This window comes from Bolinopsis microptera, chromosome 2, assembly GCF_026151205.1.
Source record: "Bolinopsis microptera isolate Bmic1 chromosome 2, MBARI_Bmic_1.0, whole genome shotgun sequence".
Lineage (NCBI taxonomy): Eukaryota > Metazoa > Ctenophora > Tentaculata > Lobata > Bolinopsidae > Bolinopsis > Bolinopsis microptera.
Window position 1 is genome coordinate 20,908,402 of NC_087073.1, and position 27,961 is coordinate 20,936,362.

Here is a 27,961-nt window from a genome sequence, read left to right on the forward strand (position 1 = left end):
GTGGTACCGGCCCCTCCCCTAGATGATCGCATGATCAAATTTTAGACTTCCAATTGCGACAAACTTGGAGTCAAAATAAGATGTATGCGACGGTTACCTAGATATCGACAATTATTTGTTAAAAGTGTTGAAAGACAACATTAGCTGTCATTTAGAATAGAATTCAGACTGAACTCCGCAGATTAATGCAAATGTAGGAAAGCAAGGTAACTCATGTAAGAAAGCAGGGTGTAACCCTGAGCTCTGGTTACCCGGATGTCTACACACCGAACAACATGACCGTCTGTCAGGCGGTCTGTTTACATGTCAAGTTTCTACTTCTGTTTTATGATAATCTGGTCTTAGTCTGAGGACTCTGTTGCTCAATTGTTATAGAAAACTTTGTATTCAGTGATGAGCATTGCACGCTTCCTGGCTATTGCAACCTTTGCAGGTCAGTACCTCCATAGACTATTATAATTTCATAAAAATAAACCTACGCCTAGTCAGAGAATACTCAAGTAGTATTGACCAAATATGGTAGAGAAGCAGAGGTGATCACATCTTAATTTTTGCCTTCCCCTTTATTCCTAACAGCCCCCTCCCCCATATATAAGGTTAAAAATTTTGAAACTTTAACGATATAGTAAGAAGTACTGCTAGAAGTGAAAGTAGTATTTTAAATCATGCAGTGTAACTGCTAGGGTCGAATATGGAATAATGAAAGACTTATTCGCTAGAAATAAAGATCAAATTAGATGAAAAATGGCGCTCCTACTAAATGCTAAATCATAAATCGCTCGCCCAAATTTTAAGAAAATTCTTGTGAAAAGGCCCTTTGGGCATGAAAGTGATCTGGATCGGTGTATTTTTGGACGCTGATTCCGAATCACCCCCCATGACGTAGGTATAGGGTTAAAATGCTTCCCTGGAGAGTTATGGGCAAAAAACCGTTTTGGTCACGTGACAGGCTAGTAAACAGAAAAATACGAATTCGATTGTTTATGGCCCGGGTTAGGGTTAGGGTTGTGGTAAGGGTTATGGTTAGCTTCGGGGTTATGGTTAGGGTTGGGATTAGGGTTCATGTAAAACCGTTTTGTACGGCTGCAAAACCATAAAAACCAAAGTCACGTGAAATTTTTGGGCGAGCGAATTAGTAAAAGCCGAAAAATGGTTCTAATCGTGTGCATTTTTTTAAACTGTGAAAAGATTGAGAAGAATGTATTAATTAATTTATGTTGAAAATTGATAACTTTTATGTAAACTCTCTCGTCACTAACTAGCTTACCTGACACGCCATAACTTTAACTTCAATATGAGGTAATTAATACTAATATTTTGCAACGTTCAGGGCTGGTCTGGGTGGTACCTGCTGACGAAAAGTTTATAAACTGTGACATTCTCACGAACCGTAATAACATAGATACTGAGGTGAGACCATTTCCGGGGGGGGGGGGGGGGGGGGAAGTAATACTAATACCATAGATACTGAGGTGAGACCATTTCCAGGGGGGGGGGGGGGGGCAATACCATAGATACTGAGGTGAGACCATTTCGATCCTTGTAGCGCGATGCGTTACTGTGCCGCGCCGCGCACTCAATGAGGCTTCTCACGGCGAGATGCGCTACTGTGCCGCGCCGAGCTGCCATGAATTGACATCGTCAATTAATTCGATCCCTTCTAAAGATAAGTTGGGGGGGGAGAGGAAGGGGCTTCGTGTGTTTCCTAATTCCTATTTGCTTTATGACACCATGTTTGCCAAATTCTAGTTGGGGTACATAGACCTGGCTGGAGAGGTTGCTACGATACCCGAGGAACTAACTGAGGAGATGAGTATGATCCATGTCCGATGTAAAAAAGACAGCCAAACGTTCACCAACAAAATCAGGCTTCTCTCCTATATGTTAGTTTGTTACTTCTACTACCTCTACTTTTACCATCTACTTAGGACGTCCGGCAAATAAAGAGTGGGTGGTTTTGGGTGGTTTCTGAAAATCCTGAAATTTTGGCAGAATTAGCAAAACAGTCCCATTTATTTCACATTTCAACTCTTTCAAAATTAGGACACAGCCGGACAGGGGAAGGCCGGGAGGGGGTGGTCTGAAAATCTGCGATTTTGGCGGACGTCGTCGTCCTAAGTAAATGGCTCCTTACTCTTAGCGACTAATAAAGGAGGCTAGCAGTTAATTTGTACGATTGTAGCGCGATGCACTACTGGGCCGCGCCGCGCATCCAATAATGCTTTTCGCAACCACAGATCGGCGAGATGCGAAGGATTGACATCGTGAATCAAGCAGTTAATGTGAACTTTAACTGCATCCCTCGTTCAATGTATACCTTTAGGCTGTTATAATAGTAGTTTAGTATAATCCAACTTTATCATATTAATCAGTGACGAAAGTATTATTGACACGAAGAACGGAAGTGCACAAAACAACTTTATAGCAGTGACCTGTTCAGGTAATATATCAATGGTCGGTTCTACAATTTGATAATTAGGCATGAAATTTGAAAACACTTACTTAACTTTATTGAAGCATTCGACGTGGACAGAAAAATGTAACTTTTTCGTGGAAAGAAGGTTCACTGAGTCCCAGTATCCTGACCTCCCAAACAACCTGGTGTGGTACAGGATGTCCCCTCCTCCCCAATGATTGTGGTTATAAGTGTGTCTCCTACAGGAGGTTCACTGAGTCCCAGTATCCTGACCTCCCAAACAACCTGGTGTGGTACAGGATGTCCCCTCCTCCCCAATGATTGTGGTTATAAGTGTGTCTCCTACAGGAGGTTCACTGAGTCCCAGTATCCTGACCTCCCAAACAACCTGGTGTGGTACAGGATGTCCCCTCCTCCCCAATGATTGTGGTTATAAGTGTGTCCCCTACAGGAGGTTCACTGAGTCCCAGTATCCTGACCTCCCAAACAACCTGGTGTGGTACAGGATGTCCCCTCCTCCCCACGGATCCGTCTACGAACTGGAAAGTGATTTATCCACTACCTCTTCTTTCCACTCAAGAAACAGATGCTCCAGTTCTCCAGAACGCAGAGCTTGCTATCAGTCTCACATGCAGAACTGGTTCTGCAAAGGTAAGTGGATAAAACCTTTATAAGAGATATAATTACTTAGTAATGTCCGTTGGATCAATTAATAAATTTGTTATCCAACTGATTCATTGCAATGTCGGTTCAGTAAATACCATATTTGAAAATGGGGCAAAAACGGAAGTGTATACTGTACAATGTACTAGCAATAGTATTAAGGTTGATAACAATATGTCTAGGCTAACGAAGGAACAAGTGTGACATTAACAAAATGCTCTGACTCTGGTTACACTCCGGACCTAGGCCAGCTCATATCTTGTGTTCGTAAGTTCTTTTCTGATCATACAGTGACAAGTTAGCTGAAGTTAGGGTAGAAAAAGTTAACGACCAGAAAACAATCCGGTCATGTAAATGTTTATATCTTTTCAATTCAATTGTAAACTTAGCAAATCTTAATCGAGTCAAATGTAATATAATTATAATAATAATATAGAGTTAAGACGAAAAATTAAAATTTTGCAGATTTCTAAAATAAGAAAATATCTCTTTTCGCCTTTTTTTTGGGATTTAGTGGTCGATTCTTTCAATTGAAAATTGCACAATTTCAAGAAATTGATTTGTATATTATACCAGATGGATGTACTGACCTCCCTGCAATAGGAAATGTCTCCGCTGCTCCCTCTCCATCCACCGTGAGTACCGTGTTTTGTTATCTAAAAACAGAAATAACCTTCCCTCCTTCCCTCCTTCCCTCCTTCCCTCCTTCCCTCCTTCCCTCGTTCCCTCCTTCCCTCCTTCCCTCGTTCCTCGTTCCTCGTTCCTCGTTCCTCGTTCCCTCGTTCCCTCGTTCCCTCGTTCCCTCGTTCCCTCGTTCCCTCGTTCCCTCGTTCCCTCGTTCCCTCGTTCCCTCGTTCCCTCGTTCCCTCGTTCCCTCGTTCCCTCGTTCCCTCGTTCCCTCGTTCCCTCGTTCCCTCGTTCCCTCGTTCCCTCGTTCCCTCGTTCCTCGTTCCCTCGTTCCCTCGTTCCTCGTTCCCTCGTTCCCTCGTTCCCTCGTTCCCTTGTTCCCTCGTTCCCTCGTTCCTTCGTTCCCTCGTTCCCTCCCTCGTCCCTCGTTCCCCCTTCCCTCGTTCCCTCGTTACCTCGTTCCCTCGTTACCTCGTTCCCTCGTTCCCTCGTTCCCTCGTTCCCCCTTCCCTCGTTCCCTTGTTCCCTCCTTCTCTTCTTCCCTCCTAGTTCTTACCTCCTCCCCTCGTTCCCTCGTTCCCTCGTTCCCTCGTTCCCTCGTTCCCTCGTTCCCTCGTTCCCTCGTTCCCTCGTTCCCTCGTTCCCTCGTTCCCTCGTTCCCTCGTTCCCTCGTTCCCTCGTTCCCTCGTTCCCTTTCCCTCGTTCCCTCGTTCCCTCGTTCCCTTTCCCTCGTTCCCTCGTTCCCTCCTAGTTCTTCCCTCCTCCCCTCCTTCCTTCGTTCCCTTGTTCCCTTGTTCCCTTGTTCCCTCGTTCCCTTGTTCCCTTGTTCCCTTGTTCCCTTGTTCCCTCGTTCCCTCCTAGTTCTTCCCTCCTCCCCTCCTTCCTTCGTTCCCTCCTTCCCTCCTTCCCTCCTAGTTCTTCCCTCCTCCCCTCCTTCCTTCGTTCCCTCGTTCCCTCGTTCCCTTGTTCCCTTGTTCCCTTGTTCCCTTGTTCCCTTGTTCCCTTGTTCCCTTGTTCCCTCCTTCCCTCCTTCCCTCCTTCCCTCCTTCCCTCCTTCCCTCGACGAACCCACTAGGAAGGACCAAAACATCCTTGACCTGATCCTATCCAACAACACCGACTTAATCCACGGTTTATCAGTGTCAAAGACGGAGAAATCAGACCACGACATAGTGACCTGTACTCTCCTCCACCCGCAGTTCCTACTTGAGCAACCAGCAAGGAAACAGTACAGTCCTGCCACAGCACTTGATGACATCAACTTCAATGCTGCTGACTGGGCCTTGATCAACAAGGAACTCACTACTGTAGACTGGTCGACAGTAACCAACCCTTCAACTAGCCAAGATGCTGCATGGGATATGTTTGAAGGGATCCTTGTGCAGATCTGCAAGAAACACGCACCTTCTCATAGCCACAAAGCTACTTGTCTATGTTACTGAAGGAAGTTGGGACAAACTCTAAAGAGGAACTGCGAACCCTGATGCGGGACAGGGATATATGGAGGGGGTTTTCTGGCGTAGATCGGACTTAGCTCCGACATAGTAGTAGTAGTCATAGCCACAATCGTCAAGCCGCAGCATCTTCAAAAATCCCAAGGTCAGGGGTGGCTCTCCTTAGAAAGAAAAAGCGCCTTAATGCCAGGATCAACTGTATTAAATACAGATTTTGTGGCCCTTCTCCGCCTCGCAATAATGTCAAGCTTCGCAAGCTGGATATAGAGAGGGCTGCTGTCGAGATGCTCCTTAAAGCGGACATTAAACAGCAGCGAGCCAGAGAAGAACTTGTTGCTCTTAGTAAGATCAAGACTAATCCTAAGCCGTTTTATACCTTCGCAAAGAGGTTTAAAACCCCTGCTGCATCTGTCGGACCCCTATTGGATAGTGATGACAAGCTCCAGTCTGATCCAGCCACTATGGGTAATATCTTACAGGATCAATATGCGAGTGCTTTCAGTGACCCCAAAAAGGCAAATCTAGCCGAAGTCCGGACGTCCAAGGTCATTGAGCAACCTCATTCTATCACAGACATCGACTTTAATGAGCAAGATATCCTCGACGCCATCAAAGCGATGAATCGTTTCTCAGCAGTCGGACCTGACAAGTTCCCAGTCCTAATCCTCAAGGAATGTGGAATTGTCCTAGCTCCTGTGATAACCAAGCTTTGGAAAGCTTCGCTAAGCTCTGGTGAAATAGCTACAAAATTCAAGAACCAGAGTATTATCCCCCTTTTTAAAAAGGGGAAAAGGTCGATTGCTGCCAACTATCGACCGGTATCTCTAACATCCAACCTCATAAAGATGTTCGAGAGGGTCGTCCGCGCTAAGCTGGTTGACTACATTGTAGCTCAAGATATCATCAACCACGATCAACACGGCTTTCAAGCTGGAAGAAGCTGTCTTACTCAACTTCTTCACCACGTCCAAGACATCATGGATGACTTAGATGGTGACGAAAATGCTGATATTCTGTATCTTGATTTCAGCAAAGCCTTCGATAAGGTAGATCACGCTATACTATTGAAGAAGCTCCATATGTACGGTATCCAGGGCAACGCCCACCGCTGGCTGGAAAGCTTCCTCAGTGGAAGAACCCAACATGTCGTTGTCGATGGTATTGAATCTCTCGTCATAATGGTGCTAAGTGGGGTACCACAGGGCACTGTGTTAGGCCCACTGCTATTTATTTTGTACATCAACGACCTGTTCCTAGTTGTTAAACATTGCAAAGTAAAAGTGTTTGCTGATGACTCCAAGCTCCACAAAAAAATCAGCTCCCCGTCCGACTGCAAATGTCTCCAGGAAGATCTCTGTGCAGTAGTGCGATGGGCAGTAGCAAACAACATGGAGCTAAACGAAAGTAAGTTCCAACTTCTCCAGCATGGTAAGAACCCTGAGCTAAAGAAACCCTACATTTTACCATCTGGTGCATCGATATCTTCTGATGATGTCGTGAAAGATCTCGGTGTGTATGTTGACAGTGATCTCTCCTGGCGTCAACACATCACAAGAAAGTCCTCTGAGGCAGCGAGCAAAGCTGGATGGGTACTGAGAACTTTCTCTACCAGAGACAAAGACACGATGATGATGCTCTTCAAGACATACGTCCGCTCTATTACCGAGTATTGTTGTGCTCTCTGGTCGCCTCACCTGCAGTGTGACATAATTATGATTGAGTCGATCCAACGCTCATTCACTGCGAAAATAGCAGGATACAAGCATCTTAGCTACTGGGAGCGCCTGAAGCAGCTTGATCTCTACTCCCTACAGCGCCGCCGCGAGAGGTACATGATCATCCTTGTCTGGAAAATTTACTGCGGTGAGATTCCCAACAGTGTAAACATTTCTTTCCAACACTCTCAAAGAAGAGGAGTTACATGTCTTCGTCCTCTTAGCGGATCAAAATACAAAAGCATCAACACCATGAGGTTCCATTCTTTCCCTTCAGTGGCCTCTGCTTTGTATAACGTTGTGCCTCACGACATCAAGTCTATCCCAACCTTGCCAAAATTCAAGGCAGCACTTGATCGCTTTCTCCATACCGTCCCCGACACCCCTCCTACCCCTGGATATACAGGGGCTAATGGCAATTCAATCTTGGAATGGGCTGTGAGCAAGACATGATAACGGAGACACCGGTGGTGGAGACGCAAGATGTCTTGGCCTGGGCGTGCTAGCCCGAAACGAACCCAAGGTACCCAAGGTAGGTACTCCTTCCCTCCTTCCCTCCTTCCCTCCTTCCCTCCTTCCCTCCTTCCCTCCTTCCCTCCTTCCCTCCTTCCCTCCTTCCCTCCTTCCCTCCTTCCCTCCTTCCCTCCTTCCCTCCTTCCCTCCTTCCCTCCTTCCCTCCTTCCCTCCTTCCCTCCTTCCCTCCTTCCCTCCTTCCCTCCTTCCCTCCTTCCCTCCTTCCCTCCTTCCCTCCTTCCCTCCTTCCCTCCTTCCCTCCTTCCCTCCTTCCCTCCTTCCCTCCTTCCCTCCTTCCCTCCTTCCCTCCTTCCCTCCTTCCCTCCTTCCCTCCTTCCCTCCTTCCCTCCTTCCCTCCTTCCCTCCTTCCCTCCTTCCCTCCTTCCCTCCTTCCCTCCTTCCCTCCTTCCCTCCTTCCCTCCTTCCCTCCTTCCCTCCTTCCCTCCTTCCCTCCTTCCCTCCTTCCCTCCTTCCCTCCTTCCCTCCTTCCCTCCTTCCCTCCTTCCCTCCTTCTCTCACATTGTAAACTATACCTTAGGTGACAGGAGCTGCTCCGTACAACATTGGTGATATAGTGGTGATGAAATGTGAAAAGTCGGGGTATAACCTCCTAACCTCAGCCCAGATCACGTGTTTATCAACACAGCGCTGGAGTGATCCCAGGGTGGGTTACTTAGTGTCAAGACACGACATTTTAAACTACATTTATCATATTATGTTTATATTTGCATCATCAAATATAGCAGGCTAAAGATGGGCTGCTATATCAATAACCCTGATTCCCTCCAGGTGCCGCTATGTTTGCCGCTTTCTGCTTGATTACATCTTCACAAAACATATTCAGACTGATTCCCTCCAGGTGCCGCTATGTTTGCCGCTTTCTGCTTGATTACATCTTCACAAAACATATTCAGACTGATTCCCTCCAGGTGCCGCTATGTTTGCCGCTAGCTGTCAGCTCGGGCTATCAGACGAGTCACCTCCTACAGCTGATCCTAGTAGTTGTAGCCTGGCTCCCACAATGGCAGATTTAAAAGATTAAAGATGTTTTTGGATACTATTATATTGAGTATATTAATTTATATTGATTATATTAATGACAGTTACTGATTTAGACAGACATTAAATTGTTAAATTTTATAATTTGACAGCGGTGTGGCATGTAAGAGTTATAATAGTTTCAATTGTATAACCATTATACTTCTCGAAGTATGATGATGTATTTTTAATGTTTAATTTTGAAGTTGCACTTTTGACTATTTATAAGACAAACGTAGGATCTTGCATGAAAATCTTTAAGCAAAATAAAATGGATCAATATTTGAGAGTACAGTTGTACTGATATAATTTCCATATTGACTAAAAATTTAAATTAAAAACTCATAATTTTAATGTCAACTACTATTCTACCAAAATGGATCACAATTAATGGTAGAGTGACAATAGCTGCGTAGTGTTATCATTATTTTTAGTCTCGTCAGTGCAATTAATTCAATTATCAATTCAGTCTTCGATCGTACGATATGCATATGTCCTGAGTATAGAATTGTTACGGTCCATTCTATTCATGTTGCCTGGGATTCCTTCCTCTAGAAGCACCTCTTACCCTACCTCCGCAAGCATTGCAAGACAGCGCACAGTTGTCCCTCATGAAGGTGAAGTATTGTCCGCTGCGGCAGTATCCCTCCTGAGACCAATACCTACAGTCCTCAGCGTGTTTCTCATTATCAGTACAACCGCTCACCACTCTCCCCTCCTCGCACAGCCCGCACGACTCCGCACAGTTCTCCTCCATCCACTCTCTGTAGGAGGTGGCGTCACAGAACCCCTTCTCCGACCACTCTCCACAGTTAGAGGCGTGCTCTGCCACGTCAGTGCAGCTGGTGGAGGCACACAAACCGCAGGACTCTCTGCAGTGTTCCTTCATGAAGGTAACGTACTCTCCCCTAGTGCAGTGATCACTTGACCAGGTAGGACAGTCTCTAGCGTATTCCTCTGAGTCGCTGCACTCTCCTCCTCCGTTCTCCTCCACGTATCCAGGCTGGAAACACTCCCGTTTTGCTGCTGTCCAGGCAAACCTTTCTCCAACCACATCCTCCCCTAGGATAAAACATTGTCTATCTGCCCAGTAGGCGGGACTGACCATGATACCGCGGCAGTTTGTTACTCTCTTACAGAGCTCCTCGCACTCATTGTAGGTGGTGAACTCGGGCTGGCTGAGTATCACGTTGTCGGAGATGCCAGTGTTGATTAACCAGCAGTCGGTGGTATCGCTAGTTTGTTCTGTCGAACTCGGCTCTGCCTCAGTGGTAGGTTTTGAGGTGGCAGAAGGAGTGGTGGGGGTGTTAACCTCCTCGTCCTTTTCAATATCTTCATTTTGACAGATGTTGATGATACTGTGACAGCTCTTTTTGCAACTCTGATGCATGAAGGCCGTGTACTCACTCCCGTACTCACAGTAGCCCAGGTCAGCCCACTGGGGGCAGTCGTCAGTATACTCTACTCCATCTACACAGTTCATGTCTACTTCTTCTCCCTCGTCCCTGCAAGTACCGCACGTTTTCCCACAGAAGTCCCTCATCATATCAATAAAGTCAGGCTCGTAACAATATCCTCGAGCGCGGAGTTTCTGGCAAACATCAAACTCGTACTTATCCTGACACTCCTCTTCTTTCTCGTCGGAGCAGAACCCGCAGCTCTTAGCACACCTTGCCTCCATAGACCTCCTCCTGGTCTCACAGAAACCGTGCGGCACGTAGGTCATACACCACTGCTCTGAGGCTGCGTCCTCGCAGGCTGTTTCTCTGTTACAGTTGGACACGTCGGTGGAGCCTTCTGCGCTGGAGGATCCTACCGGGCAGGTTTCACACCGGTTACTTTTGTAAGCACTGTAGGTGTTTGCAGGACAGATGAGACAGTGACCAGTCTCAAAATCTCTGTAGTAGCCAGCATCACAGTACTCCTCACAGAAGTAGCAGGACAACCTGCAGTCGTTCTCCATGAAGGAGATGTATTCTCCGTTAACACAGTACCCGTTCCTGGCCCACTGAGCACAGTCATCATAGGCATCCTGGCACTTCTTCTCCTCGCAGTCATCAGATGAGTCCGAACCCTCCTCTGAAGATGTCCCTTCTGGGCAGCTGATACAGAACTGAGCACCGTGACCACTGTACGTGTTCTCCGGACACAGCACACACTCGCTCCCAGTCCAGAACTGGCCCGGGACACACTCCACCTTAGGATCAGTAACGAGAGTTACGAGCCTTTCTGTGGCGGTGACAGTGGTTCCTCCGGTGGCAGTGGCAGTGGTTAGTGGGTCTGTTTCAATAGCTGATGTGGTGCTGGAGCCGACCTCCTCTGTGGTACTCGGGTGGCTTACTGTGGATTCTGGGGTTGGTGGGTCAGTGATTGGTTCGGTTGTGGGGCTGGGTTTGGAGTTGGTGGTTGGGTGTGAACTGGTTGTGGCAGTATTGGTTGTCTCTGTGGTTAGACCTTTGTCATCGTCCCCGGAACCTGTGACGCTGTTGTCGACGAGGTTTTTGTATGTAATGTGAGAAGCAAAATCCAGAAGGAAGCACATTTTAGCACCTTTACCTCTGACGAACTTCCAGAATCCGTTGATTCCCCAGTCAGGACCCCAACTGTTCCTCACCTCCCAGTAGTTTGGTCCGTATCCAGTCAGTAGGACAGCATGATCTGGTTCTTTGTGTTCTTTGTTACACCCATCATATATCCCTACACTGTACGCGTACAGCTCCTCCTCCACTCTGATAGCCACAGCCAGGGGCATCAACTGCACTGCGTCCAGGATCCCAGTGGAGCTCGGAGACACAGATTTGTAGCCCGTGATCTTGATGTTGTTCTCCAAAGTGTTGGTGTATCGCTCAAAGTCACACTTGTAGTCATGCTCCCTGTACTTGTATCTGGCTAGGGGGGCCATGTGCTGGGTCTTAATGACCATGTCCCAGGCGTGCTCATAGAGTCCTCCTTTGCACCCGTCATGTTTCCCGTACTGTTTGTTGAACTCGTATGTGCAGTCCAGGAGTTGCTGGTTGGACAGCTGGACAAGTTTTCCAGTAGCTTCTTTAAGAGCGAACTCCAGGAGAGCTACTGCAGGGAAGGTCCAGCAGGAGCCACAGTCGCCCTGATCAAAGGAATCTGATACGTATCCCATACTGTGCCAACTCAGAGTGTCTGGGTGGGGGGAGGTCATTGCTCCGAGTAGTTTCTTCTTGCCGGTCTTCTCTACGTCTGATCTGGTAGCATTGATCGCTCCCAGACGTGCCCTCTTCTCTTCTTCGTCCATCACGGAGAAGGAGTTCACTGTCATCTTGAACCTGGGATAAAAAGTAGTAGTTATCACAAAACTTATTTTCAGGATTAAGTATAATCTTAATCCCTAAATACCAGTTCCAAAATCTTCATAACTTGCCTAATCACTAATAACACGTTATTTGTAGAAATCATATATTCTAAAATTCCGATCAACCGAGATTGGGTTCATGACGAACATTTTTGAAAAAGGAAACGTTTTTTCAGAGTAAAAAGAAGAGATCATAAAATAAAGTTTTGCGATAAGTTTACTATCGTGTAGGCAATTGCAAATGATCTGAGCGAAACATTAAAACATTTAATGTCGCAACCATGCCTGTTAAAAGTTAAAGTTTATGGCAAGATGACTGAAAGCTGCATGAAAGCTGCATACCTCTCCTAATTCTATTGGCAGGCGGGGCTCTTACTAATTCGCTCGCCCAAAAATTTCACGTGACTTTGGTTTTTATGGTTTTGCAGCCGTACAAAAGTGAAAACGGTTAAGTTTTACATAAACCCTAATCCCAACCCTAACCATTACCCCGAAGCTAACCATAACCCTTACCACAACCCTAACCCTAACCCGAGCCCTAAACAATCGAATTCATGTTTTACTAGCCTGTCACGTGACCAAAACGGTTTTTTGCCCATAACTCTCCAGGGTAGCATTTTAACCCTACGTCATGGGGGTTGATTCGAAATCAGCGTCAAAAAATACACCGAATTATATTTATATCAATTTGATACCCAAAGGGTCTTTTCACAAGAATTTTCTTAAAATCTGGGCGAGCGATTTAGTAGGCCGGAAGGAGCGGGCAAGAGGATAGTAATGGCATACTATACAGTTACGTATACAGTTCGAAAAATTGTTTGAAAAACTTAAAGATTTTGCCTGTAGTAGTGTAGGAGGGGTCCTATTTCTCCTATTACTCTTGTCTCATAATATTAATACATAATGTTTATATTTATAAGGTTAATTTCTTTCACTGCGAGTGATATTCCTGGCAATTCAAGATGTATAAATCTTTAGAAATTCCCTCATGGAAGGTTTAATTCTTACACAATGTGTGTTTATGCGACAAACGAGCCTAAAATAAAGTCTGGTGACTCAATTTCAATCTGTTGAGGGATTGCTATTCAGCTTAATAAGTTGTTCATTTGCCAAGATTCACCCTCTTTTGTTTTTTAATCAATTATCGATAATAGGAAAAGTCGATACAGTATCAATGCAACTTGCTATCTGGTAATAATGATGATGAACTTGCTCTATATGTTTTTTTTCTGATTTAAAAAAGTAATTCTACTTTCCGATCTTTTTAATTTTACGTCATGAGAACGTGTGACCTTAACCACAGTTACAAGTTATGGGCATGTCGATATCATCTAAATGTACACAGCGATACCAAATTGATTTGTCAATAGTGAGCTTCCGTACCCACCGCACTTATATGTTGCCTTTGTAGGTTTACAACCTACCAGGACGCGCGTCGAGTTGGACTCGTCGACTGTCCTATGGAATATATGGAACAGATATTTTACGAGTATCACCCGTTAATGTTGCCTCTTCAGGGGACAAAGTTAAATATGTTATAGATTCTCGAAGAGGGTGCAAGGAGGGAGAACCTAGAAAAGTTTGTTTTAAGGAATAAATTGTAGCGATGAGGAGTAAATTTGGACTACAAGGGCATGACTAACAGTGCAGTTAGTCATACTCTTAACTGCTTAATTCAGTTAACTTTGCTACAGATAGTATAACTACATAAATATCACAGTTTCTTAAAACTATAGACTTCCATCTACCGTCCAACTTTATTGGCCCCTCACTGCAGATGGTATAACTGCACTGCAAATTTCTTAACTTAGCTGCAGATGGTATACTGCATAGTTAGCTGAGAAATATTTGTAAACTATGGCTGGGTGGCCTAGTGGTTAGAGCTTCCGCCTTCTGTACAGAAGGTTCAGGGTTCGAATCCCAGTTTCACTCAGAGTCAGTCTAGGGAGTAGCTTAGGATTCATTGGATCTATGCGATCTCCTTGGTCGACTCAGCTGAATGATAGGAAACTTGATTGAGGGTTAAATGAGGAGGGGTGCCTGTGCCAAAAGATCAAGAATCTTAGCATACTCCTTCAAAACATCTACAATGTAGTGTACTGTAAAACAAGGGCGGTCGAACTATTCGATGAACCTGTAGAGGAATCTACGAACTTTACAAATTATACAAATTAATTATACTAATGAGTTAATTACTGTTAAAGCGATAACTTTACCTCGATTCTCCGTTCTCAAACTTCACATTGTGCGCCTTTGCTTTTGCCAGAGACGTCATAAAATTGTTTTTCTTTCTCTCATTCTCCCTCTCTTGTGTAACTGGATCAACCATTTTGAGCATGGCGGGCGCATTACTGTCTAAGTCTTGGTAACTCTTCAGATACATTTGGTAAGCTGAGTCCACGTCATCTGTGGAAAGGATCTGATCCTTGACTTGAACAGAGACTCTGACACTGCGGTCCCTGCCACCTAGCACTGCACTCAACTGGTAGAGTAGGAAAATTGAAATCGCAAACATTTCGACCAAAGGAAGCAATGAGGGGTGTAAAGTGAAACCCTGTCTTAATTATTCATTTTATTCCGTTACAGCAACGATAAGGAAATTAAATTAGTAATTGTAGCCTTGCTGATTTGAGCAGACTTGAACTCAGTATTCCTGATTTAAAAGTAAAGTGCAACAATGATCTTTCAAATTAAACAATTTAGCAAGTCCCGCGACCCAGGATGAACAAACAACATGGCCGACTAAAATGACGTAGTTTGACAAATAACTAGGGTGATTTCTTTTTATTACATGTCACAGTTGTCGAAATATTTCTCGCTCCAGTTAAATTTGTAAAATGAGGACTGAGTCCGCACGAGACAGACAGCTCAGAGCTCCTCTCATCTCCCACACCTGTACATGAAGAAGAAAAATAGGCTCGTATTCAAAGAATTGGCAGGAGTTCCTCGCCTTCAGACAATACAAAACGGTTTATTTATATATTTATGTAGTTAGTAGGAGAATTTAATAAGAACCGGGACTACTACCAGTACCTTATCAATATTTTTACTACAATAAGTCATACAGTGGGTACAACTCTTACTTACCTCGTGTTCCCTTACTTCTAGGGTTCGCTCCCACTAAATCTAAATCGCTCGCCCAAATTTTAAGAACATTCTTGTGAAAAGGCCCTGAGGGTATGAAAGTATTCTACTTCAGTGTATTTTTGGACGGGTAGGATTAGGGTTAAGATTAGGGTTTATGTAAAACCGTTTTGTTGCAAAAACATAAAAAACAAAGTCACGTGATAATTTTTGGGCGAGCGAATTAATAAAAGCTTCTAGGGTTACATATAGGTCCACCATCAGACTAATGAATCATGTTTGAAATCAGACCTTGTTAAAATCTGGTCTAGTTCTAGAAGATTAGAGCCGTCCTGAGATGGACTGTTGAGCGGCTTTAGACTGGGCAATTATTATTAAGGATTAAATTTAATTAGGATGTTGTAACAGAAACCACTAAAATCACAAACTTGAAGTACGAGGTATTTGACCATCTTCTCTTATCAGAAACTGCAGTTCACCTCAACTGTAGTTCACCTCAACTGCAGTTCACCTCAACTGCAGTTCACCTCAACTGCAGTTCACCTCAACTGCAGTTCACCTCAACTGCAGTTCACCTCAACTGCAGTTCACCTCAACTGCAGTTCACCTCAACTGCAGTTCACCTCAACTGCAGTTCACCTCAACTGCAGTTCACCTCAACTGCAGTTCACCTCATCACGGGTCACTGCGGCTTAAATTAACACCTTCACACCATTTGCAAATCAAACACTAGTGCAACACGTCATGTGCGGCGACGAAAAGGAGACTGTCTCATGCACTTCCTTGGACAGTGTCCGGATATTGCCCAAATAAGAGGTCAATATTTCCAGGACTACTACCTCTCTGTCAATGACATATTCGACAACCAACACATCACCACGATTGTCAATTTCGCAAACCGCACCAAACGCTTAATTGTGCCGGAAGAGCTGGATCAGACCGGGGTGACTTAGTTATTATGTTAACTCATATGCTGTCTCGTCTCATTTTACTTTTCCAAACCCAGCTGGCACTTAGGCGTATCATTTTTACTCATGTCACTTTTTACACCATACTCCACCATTCACTCTGATTTCACCGGCAACCTTCCCCAGGGTTGCCACACCCCAGAGGTAGGCAGAGCATCTCAATGCTATACTCTCGTGGGCTAACTTGGCCCAGCCTCTCTTTAAAAATTTTTTAAAAAACCCTGACCCTGACCCTGACCCTGACCATGACCCTGACCCTGACCCTGACCCTGACCCTGACCCTGACCCTGACCCTGACCCTGACCCTGACCCTGACCCTGACCCTGACCCTGACCCTGACCCTGACCCTGACCCTGACCCTGACCCTGACCCTGACCCTGACCCTGACCCTGACCCTGACCCTGACTTTGACCCTGACCCTGACCCTGACCCTGACCCTGACCCTGACCCTGACCCTGACCCTGACCCTGACCCTGACCCTGACCCTGACCCTGACCCTGACCCTGACCCTGACCCTGACCCTGACCCTGACCCTGACCCTGACCCTGACCCTGACCCTGACCCTGACCCTGACCCTGACCCTGACCCTGACCCTGACCCTGACCCTGACCCTGACCCTGACCCTGACCCTGACCCTGACCCTGACCCTGTCCCTGACCCTGACCCTGACCCTGACCCTAAACAATCGACGTAGCGTTTATTTAGCCTGTCATTAGCTCTTAATTAAAGCAGTTTATATACTTTATAGTCTCCTATTTCTCAACTTCAAATTAGATGAAGCCACACAGTGTTATTAAAAATTACCAACTATTATTGATAGTACCTGCTATTGCAGTGTATTTGTTGGCTGAGACACACTTTCTTGGCTCTGTTCCAACTATAGCATATTTAAGATTTCAATGTCTAATTCCAACAAATTACATCGTACATAACTTGCAGTCATCTAGCGTGAGTACTTAGTCAACTTATACAACATAATATGTAGTACACATAACACACATAATAGTTATATAACTTTGTACCTTTGTAGTCGGTAAAATCTGTCTTTTTCTCTTTGATAACGGACGTCTGCTATTCTGCAGTAAGTGGTACAACATGACAGCTCGCAACAACAGCTCGCAACAACAGCTCCCAGTGAACTGTATCATAAATGTTATCTGCGAGTTTTATATCGATATTATTATTTTGACTTTTAGCGTTGCAAATTTTGTAATTTAAATCGTTTTTGAACTGCAGCCGTTTACTAAATACTTAAATAGTACGCTATATTATATTTATATTTACGTTTTTCAAGCACGTCTCTCTCTCTCTCTCTCTCTCTCTCTCTCTCTCTCTCTCTCTCTCTCTCTCTCTCTCTCTCTCTCTCTCTCTCTCTCTCTCTCTCTCTCTCTCTCTCTCTCTCTCTCTCTCTCTCTCTCTCTCTCTCTCTCTCTCTCTCTCTCTCTCTCTCTCTCTCTCTCTCTCTCTCTCTCTCTCTCTCTCTCTCTCTCTCTCTCTCTCTCACTCTCTCTCTCTCTCTCTCTCTCTCTCTCTCTCTCTCTCTCTCTCTCTCTCTCTCTCTCTCTCTCTCTCTCTCTCTCTCTCTCTCTCTCTCTCTCTCTCTCTCTCTCTCTCTCTCTGTGATTGGTTGAGCTGGCAGCCTTCCAACTTATCACTGAATCACTTAATGATGTGCACCCCGGTATACAATTATCTTTGTTGGCAGCGTTATTTGTTTTCTGTAAGTGTATAATGTATATTGAGTGTGGTATAAACAAAGATAGGCAAGGACACCACAATAATATTGTTGTCTGAAACTTTAAGGAAGAAAGTAAAATCATATAAACATCTTTAAATCACTCATACTTTTGGAAAAAAGATAGGACTTCAACAAAGTTTCACTTTATGACTTACTACTGATATGAGGTCTTCTTAAGATAACGTCCCTTTAATTAATGTCTCTATGTTGAACATCATGAGTTCTTCATTGTATTGTTGATATTTTTAGCTACGGAAATGGTGTGCTTAATTTTACTTTATATTGCAGTTTATTGTTACACGCTTCTGTGTTTGTTCATTTCAATAGTTCGTTTAGTCAGCCTGTTTTTTCGCCGCAGCTTCAATGTGTTCATGATCACTATTAGCCAGTTAAGTCCTTCAGACTTGTCTGAAGGAAATTAGTAGCAGTGAACTCATCCTCCTGTTGTTTCCCCTATACAATATATACATGCTATAAATATACCTACATGCTACATACATACCTACATACCTACATACCTACATGCTATAAATATACCAACTACAAAATATACAATATACAATATACATGCTATACAATATACGATATACATGCTTTAAATGTCTTTCTATTACGTTGAAGGTACTTCTTCCATGTAGTGACGTTTTAGGGATTGCCTTTCTCCAAAAAAATCCATCAAAGCATAGATGCATCAGAATTAAATAGGCTAACTCACTTAGTACATATAACTCACTTAATTAGTACATAATATAAGTTATAACGTATTTACTATTGTAATGTATAAAATAGTTAATGACAATATGCTATAGTAGAAAGTGAATCCTTGTACATGACATATGTATGTACTACTATACTACTATACGGCCGTGATTTGACTATAATCAGTTAGGAATGTGCTCGCTGCACAGCTTACAGCGGTTAGCTGAAGATAGGTATTTGTATTGGTTACTTTGTGTGTATAAGTGTGTACAGTGAGAGTTTATCCTAAGAATTAAGTCATCTGTTGAGTACCATACTAACCTGGACTAGTTTATCCTCTGATTTGCTCTGAGACCAGGTCTTTCTAACAAAGGGTCCCTCGCGTAGGTACCTATTTACTGAGGTAGCTTCACTCACTCATAGTTGGATACTATATCAGTAACACTTAATAACTACCTGTAGGGAGAGGCTGTTGGTCCAGGGTTGGGCTTCCTTTGACAAATATTATTTACTTGCCGATTCTGTTTCTGAGCTTAGTTGTAAGCTACTTTCATATCATCGTCTTGCAAAGCTGCTCGTATTTCTTAACCAAGTCAGTGCGTTTAGCGATTATTACATGATTGTAACTCAATCATTGCTATCTAACCCTAAATATTATCTTAAAGAATATGTTTTATTGTTCAACCTTGTTCAACTTCCACCAATTGTTTAGTGAATGTTTAGAGTCCCAAATTAATTTCGATTCATTTTCTCGACTGCTAAACTATTCCTACAACACAACACTATTGAAACTTTGTGTGATAAACCTACCTTCGAATCACTTTTGGTAGTGATGACTTAAGTGTTGACTTAATATATTTAAGAAAGCAGTAGATGGAAAGAGAGAGTGAAGTAGGAAGTGGATCTGGCGAAGTTAGTGGGGGTGGTGAGGCCCCGGACACACCTAATGTCCCTTCAGAACCCTCAGAACCCTCAGAACCAGAAGACCCCCCGGAAGGACCGAAAGACCCCCCGGAAGGACCGGAAAACCCCCCGGAAGGACGTTACGGAACAGTTTGTGTAGAGGACAGTCCTGAACTATTCCCTTTCTTAGTCGAACAGTTCTTTCAGCTAAAGTCCCAGTTTCCTAGTATCTGCTGTGGTTCTATCTACGACGATGTCGACACTTTCTGCAGTGAGTAACTTAGTAACCTAGTAACCTAGTAACCTAGTAAATCATATTACGCTCAGGGACGTTTGGGGAGAGACTGCTAGTGATGGTAGATTGGACTAGTAACTTAGTAACCTAGTAACCTAGTAACCTAGTAACCTAGTAACCTAGTAACCTAGTAACCTAGTAACCTAGTAAAATAGTAACCTAGTAACCTAGTAACCTAGTAAATTATATATTACGCTCAGGGACGTTTGGGGAGAGACTGCTAGTGATGGTAGATTGGACTAGTAACTTAGTAACCTAGTAACCTAGTAACCTAGTAACCTAGTTACCTAGTAACCTAGTAACCTAGTAACCTAGTTACCTAGTAACCTAGTAACCTAGTAACCTAGTAACCGAGTAAATTATATTACGCTCAGGGACGTTTGGGGAGAGACTGCTAGTGATGGTAGATTGGACTAGTAACCTAGTAACCTAGTAACCTAGTAACCTAGTAACCTAGTAACCTAGTAACCTAGTAACCTAGTAAATTATATTACGCTCAGGGACGTTTGGGGAGAGACTGCTAGTTATGGTAGATTGGACTAGTAACTTAGTAACCTAGTAACTTAGTAACCTAGTAACCTAGTAACCTAGTAACCTAGTAACCGAGTAAATTATATTACGCTCAGGGACGTTTGGGGAGAGACTGCTAGTGATGGTAGATTGGACTAGTAACTTAGTAACCTAGTAACTTAGTAACCTAGTAACCTAGTAAATTATATTACGCTCAGGGACGTTTGGGGAGAGACTGCTAGTGATGGTAGATTGGACTAGTAACTTAGTAACCTAGTAACCTAGTAACCTAGTAACCTAGTAACCTAGTAAATTATATTACGCTCAGGGACGTTTGGGGAGAGACTGCTAGTGATGGTAGATTGGACTAGTAACTTAGTAACCTAGTAACCTAGTAACCTAGTAACCTAGTAACCTAGTAACCTAGTAACCTAGTAAATTATATATTACGCTCAGGGACGTTTGGGGAGAGACTGCTAGTTATGGTAGATTGGACTAGTAACTTAGTAACCTAGTAACCTAGTAACCTAGTTACCTAGTAACCTAGTAACCTAGTTACCTAGTAACCTAGTAACCTAGTAAATTATATATTACGCTCAGGGACGTTTGGGGAGAGACTGCTAGTGATGGTAGATTGGACTAGTAACTTAGTAACTTAGTAACCTAGTAACCTAGTAACCTAGTAACCTAGTAACCTAGTAACCTAGTAAATTATATTACGCTCAGGGACGTTTGGTGAGAGACTGCTAGTGATGGTAGATTGGAGTGACTTGAGTGTGGTTGCTGGAATATCCTTCAGCTTGTTCCCTAAAACCTCGTCTCTCTACGTAGGTTACATGATAACAGAGCACAGACTTAGAGGAAGAGGCTTCATGAAGGTATTACCTGTAACTAGTCAGTAACATTCACCCTGCAATGTACTTGCATGTAATTAGAAAGTAGTTGTTCTAAAACACTAGAATACGTAAACAATCTTTCCCAGATACTGTTCCAAGAAATGAAAGACTATGCTGAGAAGTTGTACCCATGGGCCTATAATAAGGGGTTTTGTTCAATAGTTGCGGAGACGTTAGTACACCCTCTACCCGAGTACAAGGATTACTTTAGCACCTGGGAAAACATTCATAACACCCACTCTGCACTTAACAAGATAGGTTTCTATCAGGTGAGACATCTTGCTTTTAATGTAGACTATCGTCATTGCTTTCTTGGACGAGGACACATTGTCCTGATTAAAAGTTTAGACCTAAAACTGTAATACTGGTAAGAAGTAGTTACAAGTGGTAACAAGTAGTTACAAGTAGTTGAATGTATTTAGTAACACTGAGTCCCCCTCAGTGTGCCTTTAACTACGTGATGTACGGGGAGGTGGAGGACGATGGTCTGATAACAAAGGGCTCCACTGATTACATCATGATGGTACACAAGGACAGTACCAACATCTCCAAGAGCAAGCATCCCAACTTTAGTTTGGAAATTGACAGGTTCGTCTCTATTTTCAGAACTGTTATTTAATGTTTATCTCACTACTCAACTACTACCCTTAATTCAAATGCAAAATTTCGCAGCTGGTTTTTGGAGTCGGTGATGTATAACTTTGTGAGAATGGATCTTAAGACCTGGACACCAGCTAATTTGGGAGAGGAGTTCTTAGCCTCACTCTCTTCTATTCCTGCCGACAAATGCTCCATTCGACAACTCCTCCCCTTTTACAGGACTGATAAACTTTATCCGGGTAAACAGAGTAACTTTATTTATTTAGAATACATTTAAAACTTTAAATCAGTGTTTTTTAGTGGGTTATATTTTGAAATGACGCATTTTCTGACGAACATTAATCGTTCCTTAATTTGAACCGCAGATCATCTGAAATGACTAGCACGGAGCAGCAACATTGATATGACCTATTTCCATGACAACAAGGGACCACCACCAAGCAAGCTGGTTACAAACAAGTGCAGTGAACCTACCTCCTTCAGTGAAATTAAAACTCAGGTCAGTTTACAGCGGGGGGGGGGGGGGGGGGGGGGGCTCCCCTTCACAGGCTTGATAGTAAGGCAAGTTGGTCGTTTAGCTCCGGACAGTCTATGCACGGTCCCTGCACGGTCCCTGCACGGTCCATGCAACAACAAAAGAACACTCCATGCACGGTCCCTGCACAATGAACACTTGAAGTTGATGCACACTCCTTGCACGGTCAGTCCCTGTACACTCCCTGCACGGTTTATGCACAGTCCCTGCACAGTAACATATGAACACCGGCTACTAGCCGGCTACTAGCCGGGAGGGGGGCTCCCCTTTACAGGCTAGATAGTAAGGGAGGGGGCGCCAAATCGTCGTTTGAATGTGGGACAATTTCAAAAAACTTAACTACGGTTTTAGCAAAACTGCGAGTTTTACTCTAGAAACACTTTTAAAGAGATTTTTGCCGGTGTATCCTCTAAAATCATATAATTTGTTGAATTTTAGGGAGGGGCTCCGAAAGGGGAGGGGGCGCCAACAGGGGTGCACTTTTTTAGGGGGGGGGGGGGGGGGGGCGCCAACAGGCAACGTTACGCCACTGAGTAAGGGGTCGTTCACATATTACGTAATCACGTTTTGGACAATTTTTAACCCCTCCTCCGTAATCAGTTTTACACATAGCTATTGTGTCAAAATTACACTAGTGTAATATCATTTGTAAACCCCCTCCCCCTCAGCTGATTACGTAAGGATTCAATGTGGACAATGTGGATTGGGGATATTTGGGGCGAGGATCTCACTTGTTAACATTTCAGTCACTACAAGCACTGTGCGAGTCTAGGAGGTCAGCAGAGACCCTGCTTAGGAGCAAGGTGACCCCACTCGTTAACAGCATGAGGATTGGTGGGAAATCTACTACAAAGTCCTGCGGAGTGAAGATGAAACAGAGAGAAAGAAAGAAAGAGAAAGACCGTTTAAACTCGTGGGGTTCCAGTAGTAGCGACTCCAGCAGCAGTGAGTTAAGCTGCAAGGGAGGTACCCGGGGTTACACATTCAGTGATTCTCTGTGATATATCGGACCTAAAACAACCACACGTCTGGGTAACAAGACTCTCTGGTGTTAGAGGCTGGTGATGTAATAGCGAGGTATTACAGACCACATGTGAGCCGCGCAGAAGCAGCAGCATGTGCAGACACCACGCTTAATCCTTCTGTTTATACGCAGCCTCATAAGAGGAGTAGTGTGATAACGCTGCTTTGCAAGTATCACGTGTAGTGTGAATAAGTATTAGTAAGAAGAGAATTTTGAAATGGATTAGAAATGAACTGGAGATGGTGTATAAACAATACAAACAATATTATTATGTAATATCATATTTTACCGTAAAACTGATGTGAGATAACTGAACAGTTTATATTCAATTTGGGCAGTAAATGAGATGAAAGAGATAAGAACTCTCCGTAGCGATGCCAAGTGTCCTCGACACTGGGCAGTGGACAATGGGCAGTCCCTTCCAACAGAGGTGCTCTTTTTGCGGGGGACGAAGGTGCGCGTGGGGACGAAGGTGCGCGTCTTAAGCGCCCACGTGAACAATGCGATTCAATAGATAACTACGTCAGGCGATCACAAATGAAAATAATTTCTCATCTTTAATAAGGATTAATCTTGAAAATATTCATTAACTGTAATATACATTCCTGAACTGCTTATTTACATAAACTAAAGTACAATATTAAAAAATTAAAAACTAAAATAATCTAATTCTGTAATCTTGACATTGTATATAACTCTCCCTACATTTACAAAATGCAAAAAAGATGAAATACAACCGAAAAAGTACGGACAAAATGCTCACTGTCATCATATCATCCTATAATGTTTTTTTGGTTTACTCAGTATGAAATCTGTAATAGATCTGATTTTGACACATCATATTACGTTTTTATCCTTAAAAATTCTAGTCCTAGTAATTAAGAAGTTAATGAACACCTCCTTATCCAAAAACTTACAACTTAAAAACCGTATGGTGTTAACTCATGTGATCCTTTTGGTATGCCTCTCTTATTTGAAAATAAATCTTTTGGTAGTGATCCTTAAATTATTCTATCCTCTATGCAGGGACTAGTATTATATTCACTACTAGTTGGGGCCTCACAATCCCCCACATGGCCCACAACCGAGTGCTTTTCATCCTTTTGTGAATTAGACTGTTACTATTTTTCATGGTTTAAATTTTTATTGAAATGTTTATTAGAGTTTTAACCCCATCTTATCTTTATAGGTACTGAGGATGGGCGAAAATATTTTACCGATATTATAAAGATTTTGTTGGAAATGTTTAGAACTCATTCGTTGTTTGATTGCGGGAAACATTGATCTTGAACAGTAAAATTGTGTCCGATTATTGTTGTCCGTTATTATTGAGTTTACATCTGGTGACTGATAGCCTCATCATAGGTGGGAGGGGGAGGTAAGATGTCGTCATTGTTGAACCCTTCCTCTCCATGGTATTGAAGTACGAGATTGTTCCTAATAACAGTTCCCTCAGTATCGATAGTTTGGTAGCTAGGTGGGTTTATACTAGGAGGTGGTGCATGGGGCCGGGTATTAGGGGGCGGTGTGGTGGCGGAGTGGGTGTTAGGGGGCGGACTAACTCGGGGGGTATCAGTTTGTGCAATTACTTGTATCTGGGGGGAGGCCGTGCTAGGAGGGGAGGCTGTGCTCGGAGGAGGAGACAGTCTGTCTCTTCCTCCACTCTTCTCTCACTTTCTTGTATAACCTGGTTAATAGTTAGGTAGATTAGAATAGGGAACAGAGTTTATTATTATAGTTAGGTTACGGCCAGGAGTTTATTATCTTTCCTCGGTTTCACACTAACAATCTGAGTTATTCATCGTAACTAATGTAAAACTACAAATCATCATTAATACCACACTTACCAAACAAGAGGGAAGAAGATAGAACCAGCTGTTCTGAAAATATAAACTGTAAAATTAACGGAAACAACCAGACAAATACTGAAATACCGCCCCCACCAGTACTACTCGTTTCAAAGAAGTCAACATACCCTGTACCTATAACATACCCTACCAATAACAGTACTTACAGTAGGGTACCTAAAAGTGCGTACTTACAGAAAGTCTATTGGTTCACCAGGGCTCACGTTGAAGATGAACTGTCCAATAATAACACGTACAATCACAAAGAAGACGAAGTTAACAAGGTACACCACCATGAAGAGAATCTGCAACAGGAAAGTGGCGAACTCTCTGAAAAGTGTTGTGATTACAAGAGAAGTAAAGTTCCTAATGTAGACAGACCGTGGGGATTTGGGTTTGAAGTTCAATAATACAAATAACTATTAAATATAGTTAGATAAACTAACAAACGCAGTGGATTACTCACTTGATAGGACCATCGATATCGTACTTCGTAATGAGGAATAATCCACCAACAAAAGCAAGCATCGTTACAACGAATGGTATTATCAACAACTTGATGCCTCTCTGAGATGAAAGATTTATAATAATCACAGCACATACTACATAAGTCAACTATTAAGGTTATTGTTAAAACAATATCAAATAACGGAGTAGTTCGCTGTTTATTAGTCTCATGATTGAAATACTGATATCTGGATATTATCCGGTTTGAAGAGACAAGGACAAATGAAACAAGGAAGTTAGGAGTAAAGGCAAATTTTCGGCGTCAACGCCATCATCAGGCTAACGCCATCTTTTTAGCCTGAAGATGGCGTTGACGCCGAAAATTTGCCTTTACTCCTAACTTCCTTGTTTCATTTGTCCTTGTCTCTTCAAACCGGATAATATCCAGATATCAGTTAAAACAATAATGCAACTAACTGGCTAGTTTCTTAAATAAAGTGTTTACACTCCTAAATCAAATAAAAAGCTGAGATGGTAGAGGGACAAACCTGATAGTCGATAAAAGCGGAGAAACCGTTCAAATGGTTGGAAGTACAGTTGAAGTAAGAGCCAGGATAGTAAGACAAAGTGTGGACGGTTGTAGAGTCAACGTTTAGGATACCCTAAACACGATGAAATATTACTTACAATAATATCTCAGTAACTATTTGCCAGATCGACATTTTATTTCGAGATTTCTTATTCTGTTTAGATTACAAATAACTTGATTACTTAACAATTTTAGAGTTAGACGATTAATGAATTCTCCCATTTGTTGCTGGGAAGCGAAAAGTACGCGTACCTGAAGTATTGGGAGGTATTGCAGGAGAAGTTGTTTAGTAGATACGATGTTAGCAGAAGTGCAGTTGATCGGCGGGTTGTCTGAATAGTCATCATAAAGTGTCGCCTGAAAGTTATCTGTTATCTATGTTATGTTAACTAAAAGTTATAGAGGGGGGGGGGGGGGGGTTATAAAGTCGGTTAAAAACAAATTTATAAATCTACAGAAACAAGAGATACATTCCTCAAATAGCATCAAACATTCAAACAGTTAACATGGGGGGGGGGGGGGGGGTGCAGTTAACAGAGGGGGGGGGGGGGGGGTGGGGTGCAGTAAACAGAGGGGGGGGGGGCGGGGTGGAGTTAACAGAGGGGGGGAAATTAACAGTGGGGGGGGGGCGGGGTGGAGTTAACAGAGGGGGGGGGGGGGGGCGGGGTGGAGTTAACAGAGGGGGGTGGAGTTAACAGAGGGGGGGTGCAGCAAACCCTGCTGTTATCTTTAGCGGTGTTCTTGTGATAGGAATTGTTGAGGAAGAGGGCTTCATACTTTTGCGAAGTTACATTGTTGAACTTTTTTCCTGGTAAAACGTCAGGTCGACCATCTAGTTTTACAAAGATACCCTGAAGAAGTATGCGTGAGGGGCAGAGAAAAGAAAATACCACAATAGTTACAAGTGATGGGTCATGTCGTCGGCCACTAAAACAGTACACTATACACTGTATAACAAGAAAAACACATTATTACAACAATAAACATTCTTACCGCCACGACAGGAACGTCGTACAGAAAATAGAAAGTATTATCCCGCATACAGGTTGCTTTCACCCAATAAAAGCTAGTGATGTTGCAGACTCCATCAGATCTGTAAGCATCTGAAATATATTGAATTTTTAATTAGACCCCACAACTCCATTTATGGTATCCAAATCTTATATACGCTTTATTAGGGGAATTAGTCTTAAATCGTTTTATAAGCGCACTGTGAAGTGAACAGCGTATCGAGGTAGGTGCAGTGTGCAGAAGGTAGGTGCAGTGTGCAGAAGGTAGGTGCAGTGTGCAGAAGGTAGGTGCAGTTTGCAGAAGGTAGGTGCAGTGTGCAGAAGGTAGGTGCAGTGTGCAGAAGGTAGGTGCAGTGTGCAGAAGGTAGGTGCAGTGTGCAGAAGGTAGGTGCAGTGTGCAGAAGGTAGGTGCAGTGTGCAGAAGGTAGGTGCAGTGTGCAGAAGGTAGGTGCAGTGTGCAGAAGGTAGGTGCAGTGTGCAGAAGGTAGGTGTAGTGTGCAGAAGGTACGTGCAGTGTGCACCACCTCCCCACAGAAGGTAGGTGCAGTGTGCACCACCTCCCCACAGAAGGTACGTGCAGTGTGCACCACCTCCCCACAGAAGGTAGGTGCAGTGTGCACCACCTCCCCACAGAAGGTAGGTGCAGTGTGCACCACCTCCCCACAGAAGGTAGGTGCAGTGTGCACCACCTCCCCACAGAAGGTACGTGCAGTGTGCACCACCTCCCCACAGAAGGTACGAACCACGGTTAATGGGATTCACTATCTTCACTATCTGAACAATAATAGCGGCTAAAACTGCAAATGTGAACAGTTTCGAGATCCAGCCTTTCGTCTTTTTTTCCATCCCAACACGTGGCCGGTAAACATTGGCTGGTACTTCGGGCCCAACAACAAACAAATCGTTCTGTTCCAATATGTAATCTTTTCACATGACTAGATCCTAAAGAAAAGTGATTAGTCAGTGCTACTATTAACTATTAATATTAAATTGAATCATAATTGATTTTTTGGGACAAAGTGAGAGTCCCCACTCAGTTTTCCAAACAAATAGTTGTCAACATTT

General features: G+C 43.5%; 5 protein-coding genes across 5 annotated transcripts in view; 2 read left to right on the forward strand and 3 right to left on the reverse strand.

Moving 5' to 3' along the window:
• LOC134811747 (translocon-associated protein subunit beta-like) overlaps positions 1-27,961 on the reverse strand; it is a 73,534-nt gene that overhangs the window by 45,518 nt on the left and 55 nt on the right. The window lies entirely within an intron of this gene.
• On the forward strand, positions 299-8,636 carry LOC134826326 (uncharacterized). The gene is made up of 9 exons (XM_063838659.1): positions 299-433; positions 1,331-1,410; positions 1,750-1,883; positions 2,373-2,440; positions 2,868-3,067; positions 3,262-3,346; positions 3,656-3,714; positions 7,927-8,052; positions 8,178-8,636. The coding sequence occupies exons 1-9, from the start codon at positions 394-396 to the stop codon at positions 8,205-8,207; spliced, it is 822 nt and encodes a 273-aa protein (XP_063694729.1). The 5' UTR covers positions 299-393; the 3' UTR covers positions 8,208-8,636.
• On the reverse strand, positions 8,666-14,280 carry LOC134811357 (uncharacterized). Its single transcript, XM_063818149.1, has 2 exons — positions 13,968-14,280; positions 8,666-11,725 (listed from the first exon to the last, which is right to left on the reverse strand). Exons 1-2 carry the CDS (start codon positions 14,264-14,266, stop codon positions 8,950-8,952), a joined length of 3,075 nt encoding a protein of 1,024 aa, XP_063674219.1. The 5' UTR covers positions 14,267-14,280; the 3' UTR covers positions 8,666-8,949.
• On the forward strand, positions 19,092-23,557 carry LOC134811743 (uncharacterized). Its single transcript, XM_063818788.1, has 7 exons — positions 19,092-19,414; positions 20,675-20,826; positions 20,931-21,113; positions 21,287-21,432; positions 21,517-21,683; positions 21,810-21,943; positions 22,726-23,557. The coding sequence occupies exons 1-6, from the start codon at positions 19,114-19,116 to the stop codon at positions 21,821-21,823; spliced, it is 963 nt and encodes a 320-aa protein (XP_063674858.1). The 5' UTR covers positions 19,092-19,113; the 3' UTR covers positions 21,824-21,943; positions 22,726-23,557.
• Positions 23,278-27,847, reverse strand: LOC134811744 (uncharacterized). Its single transcript, XM_063818789.1, has 9 exons — positions 27,640-27,847; positions 26,880-26,989; positions 26,603-26,737; positions 26,139-26,243; positions 25,846-25,959; positions 25,317-25,417; positions 25,046-25,180; positions 24,851-24,883; positions 23,278-24,690 (listed from the first exon to the last, which is right to left on the reverse strand). Exons 1-9 carry the CDS (start codon positions 27,740-27,742, stop codon positions 24,615-24,617), a joined length of 912 nt encoding a protein of 303 aa, XP_063674859.1. The 5' UTR covers positions 27,743-27,847; the 3' UTR covers positions 23,278-24,614.

What these genes read in the sequence shown, in the direction of transcription:
- LOC134811357 (XM_063818149.1), bottom strand. Translation starts at nt 14,266, where the DNA reads ATGTTTGCGATTTCAATTTTCCTACTCTACCAGTTGAGTGCAGTGCTA. An exon ending in TTTGAGAACGGAGAATCGAG is followed by an intron (nt 11,726 to 13,967) that starts GTAAAGTTATCG and finishes TTTTTATCCCAG; the next exon opens with GTTCAAGATGACAGTGAACT.
- LOC134811743 (XM_063818788.1), top strand. Translation starts at nt 19,114, where the DNA reads ATGGAAAGAGAGAGTGAAGTAGGAAGTGGATCTGGCGAAGTTAGTGGG. An exon ending in ACAAGATAGGTTTCTATCAG is followed by an intron (nt 21,114 to 21,286) that starts GTGAGACATCTT and finishes AGTCCCCCTCAG; the next exon opens with TGTGCCTTTAACTACGTGAT. An exon ending in TTTAGTTTGGAAATTGACAG is followed by an intron (nt 21,433 to 21,516) that starts GTTCGTCTCTAT and finishes AAAATTTCGCAG; the next exon opens with CTGGTTTTTGGAGTCGGTGA.
- LOC134811744 (XM_063818789.1), bottom strand. Translation starts at nt 27,742, where the DNA reads ATGGAAAAAAAGACGAAAGGCTGGATCTCGAAACTGTTCACATTTGCA. An exon ending in ACGACGTTCCTGTCGTGGCG is followed by an intron (nt 26,738 to 26,879) that starts GTAAGAATGTTT and finishes ATACTTCTTCAG; the next exon opens with GGTATCTTTGTAAAACTAGA. An exon ending in ATCTTCTTCCCTCTTGTTTG is followed by an intron (nt 24,691 to 24,850) that starts GTAAGTGTGGTA and finishes ACTATTAACCAG; the next exon opens with GTTATACAAGAAAGTGAGAG.
- LOC134826326 (XM_063838659.1), top strand. Translation starts at nt 394, where the DNA reads ATGAGCATTGCACGCTTCCTGGCTATTGCAACCTTTGCAG. An exon ending in GGCTATTGCAACCTTTGCAG is followed by an intron (nt 434 to 1,330) that starts GTCAGTACCTCC and finishes TGCAACGTTCAG; the next exon opens with GGCTGGTCTGGGTGGTACCT. An exon ending in GTAATAACATAGATACTGAG is followed by an intron (nt 1,411 to 1,749) that starts GTGAGACCATTT and finishes GCCAAATTCTAG; the next exon opens with TTGGGGTACATAGACCTGGC.